Consider the following 14,699-nt stretch of genomic DNA (forward strand, 5'->3'; position numbering starts at 1 on the left):
TACACATCCAGAGTGAGGAAAAGGACTCAGAAAATCACTCTGGATCCCTCACATCCTAGTCACCCCATCTTTGAACTTTTGCCATCTGGCCGGCGCCTCAGAGCCGCAAATACAAGAACAGCAAGGCACAAGAATAGTTTCTTCCCCCAGGCAATCTACCTCATGAACAGTTAAATGTTTCCCACTTAAACTTATGCTTATGCAAAAATGTGCAATATCCTTATATTTATTTGTTACCCCTCCATCCTAGAACATTCCTGCATCTCACTCGATCCTATTCCATTATCATTTATAGCACAATTGTTTATACACTTATTTATTTGCCAATTTGTAATTCTCCCGTAATTTTTTTTTTTTTTTTTTTTTTTTTTTTTTTTTTTTCTTTCTGTGTGTTGTTGTGTGTCTGTTTACTGGAAGCTTATGTCACTAAAACAAATTCCTTGTATGCGCAAGCATACTTGGCAATAAAGCTCTTTCTGATTCTGATTCTGATTCCGTGTCTGTTCTGAGAGAAAGTTCAAAACAAAGCAGTTTGTGATATCCGGCTCGCGAACGAATCATTCAATGTAACCGGATCTTCTTGAACCAGTTCACCAAATCGAACTGAATCGTTTGAAACGGTTCACATCTCTAATAAGCATTAATCCACAAATGATTTAAGCTGTTAACTTTTTTAATGTGTCTGACACTCCCTCTGAGTTCAAACAAACCAATATCCCGGATAATTCATTTACTCAAACAGTACACTGACTGAACTGCTGTGAAGAGAGAACTGAAGATGAACACCTCATGGAGGTCTTACTGGTTTGGAACGACATGAGGGTGAGTTAATAATGACATAATTTTGATTTTTGGGTGAACTATACCTTTAACAAGAAATAAGTTAAGAAACACTTTCTGGAGGAGAATGGACATTGAAACTTACAGTACATGTACATTAAAAACATAAAACACACACACACATACACACACACACACATATATATATATATATATATGTGTGTGTGTGTGTAATTGTGTCATCAATTATATCAAAATGTATTAATTAACTCGTCCTTTAAATTGTTTTATCTTATATCTTATTCTTATGTGGTTGCTAGTGGGTTGTAAGAAGAAAGTGTGTTGGGTGTTTGTGTGTGTGCAGATTCTGAGGATGGTGGAGGTGTTTGCTAAGTGCTTCTCAGTGTGTTGTACAGTAATGTGTTGCTATGGGAATTTGAAAGTTTTCTGAGGTGTTTTCTAGGGTGTTACTAGGGCATACTGGGTGTTGCTAGGTGGTTGTTTTCTTGTGTTGCTATGCAGTTGCTAGTGAGTATTAATTGGTCGTTAACATTGCTGTGTGGATTCCGAAGTGTTTATTTGAATTATATTACTTTATAATTGTTATAAAGGTTAAGTAAATATTTATAATGAATAAAAATTTCATATTTCTAGGAAGTGTTTTATTTTATGATTGTTGTTATTTTAAAATTATTTCTTTTAATTTAAAATTTTTATAACTTAATTAATTATTAGCTTTTCATTAACCTCACAACCCCCAGTTTGGAAAACCTCTGTGTATTCTAATGTTTAATGCATGTTGTTAATAACAACAAATGGAATATATTTTCTTTCTCTTTGTATTTTTATATCAATATTGGTACAATATTTTTTCTAATTAAATCAATGTGATGAATTAGTTGGGTCAAAAGTAATCAAAAAGCAGTCGGATTATATTACTTAAAATGTGTAATGTAATAGATTAGAAGTTACTAACTTCAATGTTTTCCCTGTAATTTAAAATCTGTAAAAGACTACAATTTGTAAGTAACTTACCAAGCACCGTTGGTTGTTTACATGTTACTAAATGGATTTTAAGATGTGATTGCTGATGTGGTCTAGGTTGTTACTATAGTACATGGCCTTTATCTAGTCTTTTTAGCAGAAGTCTTCCTTGAAATCTGTCATAATTTGGGCTAAAAACCACTTTTCAAGTCTGAATGTGCAATGATTGTACTGTCATGAAGAGTAATAAGTGTTCACTTTCAGCCACAAGTTCGGCTTTAAATTGTTGTGAAAGGATAAGTTCCAAGCTGTTGGTGGAATATACTGTACAGTAACAGTGGTCCTTAATGACTTTATAATAATTTCAGAGTCTAATATTTTCCCAGTTGGATCCCATTGGCTCTGGAGTCTCTCCTGACATGTTTGGTGCTCTGAAATGAATTGTGACCATCTCTTTCAGCCTCAGTCGTCCGTCTCCCACTCTTTCTCCTTCATCTTCAGTTCGTTTTGTCCTCACAGAGATGTTTAATTAGAAAGCCTGTCTTGACTGTCATTGAAGTGGTTTGTCTGTCCAAACCGTCACACCAAGCATTTCAGCCCTCTGAAGAAGGAAAAGCATGTCATGTTATCTCAGCCCCCTCGGTATTTCCATCAGTAAAGAGCTCCTCAAGTTTCTCTTATTCAGTTATGTGCATTTTTGTACTTTGTGAATGATCAAAGCTGGCTTTTTTTGTGTGTGTGGGGGGGGGGGGATGAGTTCAACGTCATGAGGTCGGTCATGTGAATGTGTCCATTTTTTTATCATTTGAGATGTACTTCTCTCATCCCTCTGAGAACAGACTCATTAAAAACCAAGCAAAGTCCAATTATTTTTTTTACACTGCCTGGGTTTTTATGTTACTGAGTCAGACCGACAGAGGAATACTAGTACAAAGAAATTAGAAAAAGTTTTCAGCCTCCAGTGGTGGCAAGATTTATCAGTGGAGCGCCTCAATGATACGATGCAAGGACATTTGCCATTTCTACCAGAGAGAAATCAATTTCTGAAAGAGCGTTTGCACTACACATTAATCCAGACTGATATGGACCTCATTTTGTTTCTTTTTCGACTTGGCTAATGTTTTACTTCATGCTCAGATTTTCCATTTTTATGCCTCAAAAGCAAGTGAGTCCTGTAGTTCTTTAAAAGAAAATACTGTTAAAAAATGTGCTGCAATGAATTAGCATATAAAGTTAAAGTTGCTTGTTAAGAGAAAGTTCAGACCAAGAGTTAGCTACTCTCTATTATGTCATTACAATGGTGTATGAGATTTTCACAATATGAGGGACTGAGGACTTTTATGCTTCAAAAGCCACCAAAAAAATTAATTGAAAGCTTTTATTTGACTTGTGCATGTCACGGTTGGTAAACCGTGATCTCTGGGTTTTGCACTTTGTGGGTGAAGTCTGTGTGTTACGCGTCAGCACTGATTAGTTTGTGGGCGTCTCCGTTAATTGTCATCAGCAACAGCTGTCACTCATTACTCATCCCTGTCACGATCGGTGTTACAAAGAACCACGGGAGAGATCCAAGTGCAGGTATGTGACTTTATTAAAGGGCAAATCCAAAGGGTAAACAGTCCAGGCAGGGTCAAAACCAGAGAATCCAAACATAAACCAAAACAGATAAGAACACACAGCAAGGGCAAGACAACAGGTTTAACATGAACATTAAACAAGGACTCCCTGACACAGACTCAGACAGACCGGGTATAAATACACAGAAGGATAATGAGGGAACAGGAGACAGGTGGGGAACAATCAATTACTAAACAGCAGGAAGGTGACCAAATAAGGGAACAGGAAGTGATAAGGAGACAGACACCGTGAGAAAGGAGGACACCTAGTGGAAACCCAGGGAACACAACCCAGACACTGTGACAGGACCCCCCCTCTACGGAGCGGCTCCCAGACGCTCCACGACAAGACATGACACAGACCAGGAGGGAGGCGGACAGGTGGAGGCTCAGGGGGAGGGACGGAGGGCCAGACTCACTGAGGGGAACAGACAAAAATATAACAGAAACCAAGAAACACAAAACAGAAATCCATAAGGACATCATGTGGCGCCCCCCAGGGCGGAGCAGAAGACCACCACAGCCGTGTGGTCAAGGCGGAAGCCCCCCAGGGCGGAGCAGAAGACCACCACAACCGTGTGGTCAGGACGGAAGCCCCCCAGGGCGGAGCAGAAGACCACCACGCCCCTGTGGTCGATGCCGGAGTCCAACAGGGTGGAGCAGAAGGCCACCCAGTGACTTGACCTGACTCTGAAAGGTCCACGATGAATAGCCTTGTCTCTGGAAAGTCCATGGTACCTAGCCCTGGCTCTGGAATGTCATCAGTGACTGGCCCTGACTCTGGATGGTCATCGGTGACTAGTCCTGACTCTGGAGGGTCATCGGTGACTAGCCCTAACTCTGGAAGGTCAACGGTGACTAACCCTGAATCTGGAGGGTCCACAAGCACCTGACTAGCCTCTGGAAGGTCAACCGGAACCTCACTCAACTCTGAAAATTCAACAGTCACCTGACTCGACTCTGGAAGGTCAACAGGAACTTGACTCGACTCTGGAGAGTCAATGGGCACCTGACTTGGCTTAGGACTGCTTGTGGAGACGTGAGATGCCTCGGCTTCAGGCACCGCCTCTGGAACAGCCTCGGGCACCGCCTCGGTAACGGCCTCGGGCACCGCCTCGGTAACGGCCTCGGGCACCGCATCGGGAGCGGCCTCGGGCACCGCATCAGGAACAGCCTCGGGCACCGCCTCGGCCTCCGGAACGGCATCGGGCACCGCCTCGGCATCGGACACCGCCTCGGCCTCCGGAACGGCATCGGGCACCGCCTCGGCATCGGGCACCGCCTCGGCCTCCGGAACGGCATCGGGCACCGCCTCGGCCTCCGGAACGGCATCGGGCACCGCCTCGGCCTCCGGAACGGCATCGGGCACCGCCTCGGCCTCCGGAACGGCATCGGGCACCGCCTCGGCATCGGGCACCGCCTCGGTCTCCGGAACGGCATCGGGCACCGCCTCGGCCTCCGGAACGGCATCGGGCACCGCCTCGGCCTCCGGAACGGCATCGGGCACCGCCTCGGCCTCCGGAATGGCATCGGGCACCGCCTCGGCCTCCGGAAAGGCATCGGGCACCGCCTCGGCCTCCGGAAGAGCATCGGGCACCGCCTCGGCCTCCGGAACGGCATCGGACACCGCCTCGGCCTCCGGAACGGCATCGGGCACCGCCTCGGCCTCCGGAGCGGCATCAGGCACCGCCTCGGCCTCCGGAACGGCATCGGGCACCGCCTCGGCCTCCGGAACAGCCTCGGGCACCGCCTCGGGAATGTCCTGGACGGCTGCGGTCCGCTCGGGAACATTCTCCGGGCTTTGAGGAACGGTAGACGCCTGTCTCCTCCTACGCCCTCTATGATGGCGAGTCAGTGGCACCTTGTCTGGAGACTCAGGCATTGAGTCGGCCAGCTTGTGCTGTGGCGCTGGGCTGGAGGCCATCTTGTGCTGTGGCGCTGGGCTGGCGGCCATCTTGGGCCATGAATCTGGGTTGGTGACAGGCTTGGGCATTGGCGCTGGGTTCGCGGCCATCTTGGCGGAAGAGACAGGAGTGGCTGGGGCATCCCACGGAAGCCTATGCTGCAAGAAGTACACGAATTCCCAGAATTCCAGTGTCTCTAAATGCCCCATCTCCTCCTGAGAAACTGGATCATCCAGCCCGCTGTTGAAATAATCCTTCAGGGCCGCATCGTTGTATCCCATACCCTCGGCCAGGGACCAGAACACCTGTGCCAGGGCACCCACCTCATTGCCCTCTTGGCGGAGGGCGATCAGCCAGAGATACTTAGCTCTCCGCTCCGCCATTTTGGCTGGGGAACGGGAAAAAGACATACCGCTGGATCTCAGTGTGACGGAGTCCTTCTGTCACGATCGGTGTTACAAAGAACCACGGGAGAGATCCAAGTGCAGGTATGTGACTTTATTAAAGGGCAAATCCAAAGGGTAAACAGTCCAGGCAGGGTCAAAACCAGAGAATCCAAACATAAACCAAAACAGATAAGAACACACAGCAAGGGCAAGACAACAGGTTTAACATGAACATTAAACAAGGACTCCCTGACACAGACTCAGACAGACCGGGTATAAATACACAGAAGGATAATGAGGGAACAGGAGACAGGTGGGGAACAATCAATTACTAAACAGCAGGAAGGTGACCAAATAAGGGAACAGGAAGTGATAAGGAGACAGACACCGTGAGAAAGGAGGACACCTAGTGGAAACCCAGGGAACACAACCCAGACACTGTGACAATCCCTATATATTGGCTTGTCTAGCGTCTTGTGTTCGTGAGAGCATTGTTTTATGTTTGTAACATATGCCTTGCTTTCTTGTGTGTTCCTGCGTTGGATATAAAATTGTCTCCCCGGAACCCCGTCCACTCTACACAACCCACCACCAAGCAACACCACTTACCTTCGGCTCGCTTCCCCGCAGTTCCTGTGTCAGCCTCTCCTGCTGCCAACTCACCTCCGCCTTCCGGATTCATCATTCCTCACCACCATCTTGGACTGTGCGTTCTCCCAGCGCTATTTGTGTCTCAGTTTTGTATTTTCTTGTTGTCTTCATTAAATCTCATTAATCTCGCACTTGCTTCCTGCCACTCCTTCACCCAGTCGTTACAGTGCACCATGATCCAAGTCTACTGAAGTCCTAGCTTTGTGTGAGAAACAGCTAAAAAATGAACCAGATCAGTCCAATTCGTGTGTGTGAATCGTTCTGAACTGAATCATTTGATTCATTGTAAAGATCTGACTCAAAAGAACAGATCTTTGTGGTTCTTTTAAGTCTATTTTAAAGCTTAAACGCATCAGTCCTCATTTGTTGTAGTCAATGGAAAAGAGCAACCAGGTGCATTCTACAAAATTTCTCCTTTTGTGTTTCATTGAAGAAAAAGCTTTGAAAAGATACAAAAGTGTACAAATAATGACAAAATGATAATTTATTTTCCATTCTTGGATGTTTTTTAACACTTTGCACATAAAAAGGGGCATTTACACAACATGCAACAATGAAAAACTGTGCAGTAGAACTCGTATATGAATGAAACACTTTGTGCAGTTTAATGGACAACGAGAGATGACCTCATGAACACACTCATATTCATTCACGCTTCCACCCAGACTTTCCTGGAAAGCAACCTTTTAGAATTTTCTTTGATTAAAAGACAAATATAATAGGACAGACATGATTCTTGGCCTTTATTAATGTATCACAGAAAAAAAAAAGCGTGCTGGGGAAACGGACACTGAGAGCAAAATGAAAGAGCCATCTGTCTTCTCTTGTGCCTGGAGAGCGAGGCTGGGAAGGCGGCTAGGGAGCGATGTAATATGCAGCTACAATGGCTTTAATTGGCTTGCTGTGTGAGAACCAATCAATATCCATTTCTCCGGTTCCTTAAGGCCACCTCCGAACCTGAGCATTTATTTCTCTTTAACATCCACAGCAGTCCACAAGCACTTTATTTGCCTTTAATTTGTGCATGTCGGCATGACTAGATTGTTCTGACGTTCAGCAGTCGATTTGCTCGCTGCACAAAGACAATTGTCTCCTTCCAGGTGCTTCGAATGAGTGTTTTCGTGTGGATTTGTGCACTTTGACGACATCTCAGCTAACTGCGAACGTTCTGGCGAGGTTCTCTAAAAGTTAAGAACAAACGTTCTTCCAACAAACATTAATAGAATCAGTGCAGAGTCTTCTGGTTAATTTATATATTGGTGGAATGTTGGTAATGTTATTTATGTAATATTGGAATGTTTTTCTGGAACTTTTCGTTTGGACATTCTTCTAATGTTACTTTTTTCGGAATGTTCAGACAACATTCAATTGTAACATTCCCATAATGGTGGCAAAATTAAATATTCCCTTAAAGGGATAGTTCACCCAAAAATCTAAATTATGTCATTAATAACTTGCCCTCATGTTGTTCCAAACCCGTGAGACCCCTGTTTTTCTTTGGAACACAGTTTAAGATATTTTAGATTTAGTCAGAGAGCTCTCAGTCCTCCATTGAAACTGTGTGAACGGTATACTGTCCATGTCCAGAAAGGTAAGAAAAACATCATCAAAGTAGTCCTTGTGACATCAGAGGGTCAGTTAGAATTTTTTGAAGCTTCGAAAATACATTTTGTTCTAAAAATAGCAAAAACTACGACTTTATTCAGCATTGTCTTCTCTTCCGTGTCTGTTGTGAGAGAGTTCAAAACAAAGCAGTTTGTGATATCCGGTTCGCGAACAAACCACTCGATGTAACCGGATCTTCTTGAACCAGTTCACCAAATCAAACTGAATCGTTTGAAACGGTTCACATCTCTAATAAGCATTAATCCACAAATGACTTAAGCTGTTAACTTTTTTAATGTGGCTGACACTCCCTCTGAGTTCAAACAAACCAATATCCCGGAGTAATTCATTTACTCAAACAGTACACTGACTGAACTGCTGTGAAGAGAGAACTGAAGATGAACACCGAGCCGAGCCAGATAACGAACAAAACATTGACTCGTTCTCTAAATGGAAACATTAGCAAAACGTTGTTATTTTTGTCTGCTGGGATGAGTGTTATAAATGTAACGCATAGCTTTTTTCCATATGACAGACCCCCAGCAGTGCTTTGTAATGCCTAGCCTGGCGTAAACTCTCATCCTCTGGTGTAAACGTCTATCTCCCTGCCTTTATATTTGTACGTTTAATTAAAGATTCACCAGAGACATGGGCTTGACTGCACTGAGGGGCTTGGCGATTCCTTTCCTCTCATTAGCATCATTTTTTTTTTATTTCCATTGATCATTTCTGAAAATCCAGACAGCACATTCACAGATCTTGCTGTGTGTATGGAGGATGTGGCTAATGGTAGTGCTCCTTTGAAATCCTTCCCTCATGCTGTGTGTTTGATGCTGCGGCCTTGATTATTTTAGGCTACTTATGCACCCTTTTGAAGAACACACTTTTACTATTTGTTAATAGACTTGACAGTGGACAGTATATTTAATTTAATGAAGATTCTTTAAAGATACTTTGAAGCTGTAGCGGTCCAAGCTATAAGCTAATCATAGTTTAAAGCCACTCAGTACGAGCTAACAAATGTAGCTAACCATGCTATATTTTTCTAGTTACAAAAAGCATATCTTGCAGATTAATATGTATCTGGCACAAAAGCAATTAGGTTACCAATATTCAAAAAAAAAAAAATCAAGTTCAATATATGTTTAATTTACATTTACTAAAAATATTAAACAACCCTGTATTTTATTTAAAATACATAAAAACAATAAACAAAAAAAATGCTGTTTTTAACAATCATATATTTAAAAATGTTTTATATAATTTGTTTGTACAAAATATATTACATGCAACACTAAAAAATCATATAAATCTATTTATATTTAAATATAATATTATGATATTTATATTTTTATATATAAATATAATATAATATATATATATATATTCATAAAATAATTTATTTATATTAAAATATTTATAATTATAATTTATAAATAAATATTATATATAGTTTGTAATCATATGATATTATATACAATTATGTAATTTATATATTTTTAATAATTATAATTATGTATATATTCAGAAAATTATTTATATTGAGGTTATTTGTAATTGTTTAATTCATATACTGCTGTTTAGCACTGTTGTTTTTTTATATAACAGATATTACGATATTAAGATATTACATTAAAAATGGTAAAGAAAAAAAAATAAAAATAACAACTGACTGTTGGTTCTGTAGATGTACGAAACATTCTTTTGAACCAGTTAATTAAAATGATCCAGCTGAACAAACTGACTCGCTCTTTAATCTGACTATTCTGTTTGCTTTTTTTGCTTAATTTTTTTTTGAAGTGATGACAAATCTTTCTCATTGAAATGAACCATCTAAACGAATCACTTTAATTTAAACAAACTGAATTTAATTATGTGGACTATTCCATAATGATTGCCTCAGGTCTTTGAAAGGGACCGTCTGAACAAATGAATTCTCTAAAACAGACTATTTGTGAAAACTGTTAGTTGATCGAGCAGATGATTCAGTTCAATGAAACAGTTTGAACAAACAGATCACAAAAACAGTCTGCAGTGTTTGTCAAGCTATACATTGCTGCTTCTTGTAAAAATAAAAATGTAGTATTGTGAGCCAAGTTGTGTCACTTCTGTCAGTGAGTTGCTTCCGTATACTGACAGGAAGCATCCGTTTTAGCCTCTTGGAGTGCTAGCTTCTGCTGTGTTGTGTCATTGTAGACCTGCTAAATGATTCCAGTAGCTTGTTCTCTCATGTTTTTCTGTGTTCTTTGGTGTGCATCTCCTCTCTTTAAGCAAGGCTTTTATTAGCTCGGAGCCGCGGCGATTAGCAATCCTCCCGGGAGCCAATTATCTGAAGCGATGAGCCTCGGCTCTGTGAGTCTGGTCTGATACGCTGATCTCCGTCTCTAATCTCCAGCATCACAGATTGACTTACTCACTGTGGTGCCTTTAAAAGTGGACTTGAATTGGATACTCATGATAGAGCCGCTCGTGCCCAGAGGCCTTTTCTAACATTCAAGCACTTACCTTTGGTAATCGCATTCAAGTCGACACGTTTCTGTTGAGAGAAAACTGGAATTGTTGCAACTTTCGTGACTGTATAGATGATTGAGCTTAATATTGAAGCGGGGCTCTCATTTTTGGGTAAATGATGGAAAACAAGTAAAATAATGACTTTTTTAATAGCAAATTGATTCCAAATGGAATCCAAATGGGACTAATAACAGGAGAGTCATTTGCACTCTTTGTATGGCTGAATTTAATTATCATAAAAATACAATAAATGTGATTATAATGGAAACTGGGTCTGTGAGAGTGCGTTGTCACAATAGTTCAGAATGGCTAATGAATTATGCTTATGACAAATTAGTGTTAATCATATTAAATGCAATGCTGTTAAACATGTTTAATTAAATGTAATTTGTTATACATGCAAATAATCAACCTGCTGTGTTAAATCCACAAATTCAGTATTAAACCAACCTTAAAGGATTCAGATACCTTTGTACTCTGTATCTGTGAAGTTGTTTATTTCACTTGAATGTTCACATTTGGCATATTATGTATATATTATTATGATTTATTATTTTAATATGTATAATAGTGCTTACCTTTTACAAGTATGCATCAGTCATCAGTGTAAATGAATAGAAATGTAAAATAAATGTTAGTAAAAGTAATGTAGTACATTATCATTGTGTTATCAAAAGTGATTAAATATACATGAAATGTATTTTAATAGTTATATTAATGTTGTATACATTTATATAAATATTAATATTTTAAAATAAATGTATAACAAATTATATAATACACATAATATAAATAAATAATATATCTAAAATTGATAATGATAATTGTATAATTTATAGTGATACAATTCTGTATAATTAATCTTAATAATTTCATAATAATATTCATATTTTACTTGTATTTAAATATTACTAATGTTAAAATATATTTACTAATAAATATAAATTATAAAATATATTCTTTAACGATTCATATATAATTATATCTTTTTTTAATATAAATAATATGTAGCAATATTTAAATCATATTTTCGAATAATACAAATATTTATTTTAGTACCTTTTTATTGAAATCTTATTGTTTTTGTTTTTTGTCAGAGGCCTGAATTAGTGTCTGCCATCACTTTCAGTCCATTTTCTCATTTGCAGACAGAGGTCATCTATACAAACATCCACAGCTTCAGAGAGAGGGTAACTCAATTATGAGCGAAAATTGTGTAAGTGGCCATCAGGGTACAAATGATCTGCTAAAAATGCATGATATGATCCTTTAAAAAACAGTAATTTCTCCTGCCTGCCAGTGTCTCCTGAGCTCAGATGTTCAGGAAGTGAGCGCTATTCACACAGGGACTGGAATTGTTTGGTTTATTAGATATGTTTGTCACTCTGATTGCTGCACTGATGTTACAGTGTGTTTGCTGCACAGAGCTGTACTCTCAGCTGTTTGATGATGAACAAGACCATGCTCTTCATCTCCCTGCTGTTATTAATTCCATCTCTCTCTGTGTTGTTTCTCTGGCTCCTGTATGACGTCCTCCAGCTACAGCATGGCGTATCAGTGCATTTACTATCCTCCAGAACAGACGGCCAAGGCCCGCGAGATCCTGTGTGTGGTGTCCCAGCTGCAGCCGCTCATCTCTGCGCTGGCCGACCAGCTGCTCCAGACGGCCCAGCAGAGCCCCATCCAGCCTCTCCGAGACGTCCTCAAGAGCCTGGAGGAGAAGGTGAGACCTGCTGACAGCTGCCAGTCAAACCTTCAGCAAGACTGTGTGCACTGAACTGATCAGAAGTGACAGGAAACACATTTATGATGTCACAAAAGACTGCTATTTCAAATAAAAGAATTTGAACTTTCTATTCATCAAGGATTCCTGAAGAATACGTGTCCGCAAAAATGTGAAGTGGTACACTGATAATACAAAATTAATTGTAAATTGTAAAATAATATTTCACAGTATTTCTGTTTTTACTGAGACATTCAAAATCATAAAACTTTACGAAAAAAAAATTATACTGACCCCCCAAATAGTAATAGTAGTAGTAGTAGTAGTAGTAGCAGTATTTAATTGGATAGAATATTAGATTGATAGATAATAACTGGACATGAGGTTACGGTGAAGATGCATTATGACATTATTATTATTATATATATTGTTATTTTTTAATGAAATATTAAAAAAAGTTAATAATTGGATGTAAGTAGGTAGGTAAAGGTATTATTATTAAATGTATTATTATGACTCATCAATAAACCATTGAGCGACAATTTTAGCCAATCACCTTCAGTCTTTTATTATTTTATTTTATTTTATTTCATTTTATTAAGATAATAACTGGACGTGAGGGTTCATTATGATATTACTATGATTCATCGTATTAAAAAAAAAAAAAAAAAAAAATATATATATATATATATATATATATATATATATATATATATATATATATATATATATATATATATATATATATATATAATTTTTTGAGAGGCAATATAAGCCAGTGTCCTTGAATACCTGAGTCAATGTGGAATTGCATAAAGTTTTAAAGTGGATGTAAAATGTTTAAAAAAGTATTACTCTTCAAGACGTTGATGAGGTAGAATAGTGCATCTATTAATATTCCTGCAAATACCCTTTTAAGGGTAAATATCTCTTCTAATGAAATACGTTACTGTCTCACTCAGTTTATTCACATTCTGAAGCTTCTGCTGAATCACTGAGAGAAATGATTGTTAGTGTTGCTGCAGTCACTAACATCTGGTGTCTGCGTCATACAGAAGTACTGCGCTTGTACCGTGTCAGATGATAATACCCTGGTGCTTTGATATATGTTACTGTACTGGACCATTACTATATTCATATACCATATCTCTGCCTTAAAAATTTATATTACCATGCTACCTCGACCAAAAACAGTTCCTCCAAAACCATGGAAATGAATGGCATGCTGAATCATCCAGCAGTGAATGTGCTCTGTGTTTTTATAGACGGCACCAGATTTTACATCAACAAATGCAGCATGTGCAAGTCATTAACCGTGTCGTCCCGTTCACTCAGACCACCACAACTGGGCATGAAATCTGTTAATTTGCAGACATCAAGGCTGTTTGACAAATGGCTATTGGCTGTCATGTCCCCCTCTGCCAGAGCCAACAGAAGCCACCAGGATGAGCATCTCGTTTGGAGGCCTTCATGTTATATGTGTGTAATTAATGAATTACATCTGCTGCTGTTAGTGTGCAATCTGTGACACAGAGACTGTTTCTGCCACAGCCAATCAGCTGCCTCCTCTCTTCATCTGTCACGTGACCACGCTTCTGCTGCATCAGACAAATGTTGAAACACTACACACACCATCTGAGTCTTTATTATTTCATTTTATTTTATTTTTAGAACTAGCGTTTTGACCAGACAGCAATTGCAACTATATAGTTCTAAAACATCTTTAATCTACTTTTTATTTTATATTTTTTTTACTTTACTTTACTGCCATATTAACCAAAATAGTAGTTGTAAAGTAATTGAGTCAAAATTATTAATTTATATTTTAGAAATATCATTTTGACCTAATAGCAGTTTGTTATAACGTCTGTTATTCTATTTTATTACATATATATATATATATATATATATATATATATATATATATATATATATATATATATATATATATATATATATATATATAGTTGAATTATTTACTTTTATCTTTTAGAACATGTATGACTCATTTTATTTTATTTTCAGTCATATTAACCAAACAGCCATTTTAAAAGTTTTATTTAAAAAAATATATTTTTCATCCATTTCTTTTATTATTTTTATAATTTGTATAGTGTTCTTATTTATTAATTTTTTTGCAATTACATTTTCACATTTTTTATATTAAGGCATGTTTCTCAAAATGTATTTAATTTATGTAAATATTATATTTAATCATTTTCATTCATATGCAGCAATATAAGTGCACATAGTATATACTGTTATATTGGTGCATATTAGGGCTGTGAATCTTTGGGTAGGCAGCGATTCGATTCAATTCCCGATTCATAGGTTTACGATTCAAGAATGTTTTTTGCAAATTTAGAACGATTCAATTCAATTCGATTCACTATTAAATTCGATTTGACATACGTAAAGATGTATGTAAGCCAAGATTTAAAAAAAAAAAAAAAAAGAGCTTTAAAAGTATTATGTATAAGCTAACATTTTGTCACACCAGCGGCGTAGCCATCATTTCAGAAGTGACAGAAATGTAAAA

The 14,699-nt window shown here is 38.7% G+C and overlaps 1 protein-coding gene across 4 annotated transcripts in view; it reads left to right on the forward strand.

Moving 5' to 3' along the window:
• Positions 1-14,699, forward strand: part of LOC132142775 (type II inositol 3,4-bisphosphate 4-phosphatase-like) — a 124,885-nt gene that overhangs the window by 83,663 nt on the left and 26,523 nt on the right. For all 4 annotated transcript variants that reach the window (XM_059552885.1, XM_059552887.1, XM_059552888.1 and 1 more), the window contains one exon: positions 11,977-12,160. In XM_059552885.1, coding sequence (XP_059408868.1) covers positions 11,977-12,160 — 184 coding nt within the window. The remainder of the gene's footprint in view (positions 1-11,976; positions 12,161-14,699) is intronic.

This window comes from Carassius carassius, chromosome 6 (genome assembly GCF_963082965.1).
Source record: "Carassius carassius chromosome 6, fCarCar2.1, whole genome shotgun sequence".
NCBI lineage: Eukaryota > Metazoa > Chordata > Actinopteri > Cypriniformes > Cyprinidae > Carassius > Carassius carassius.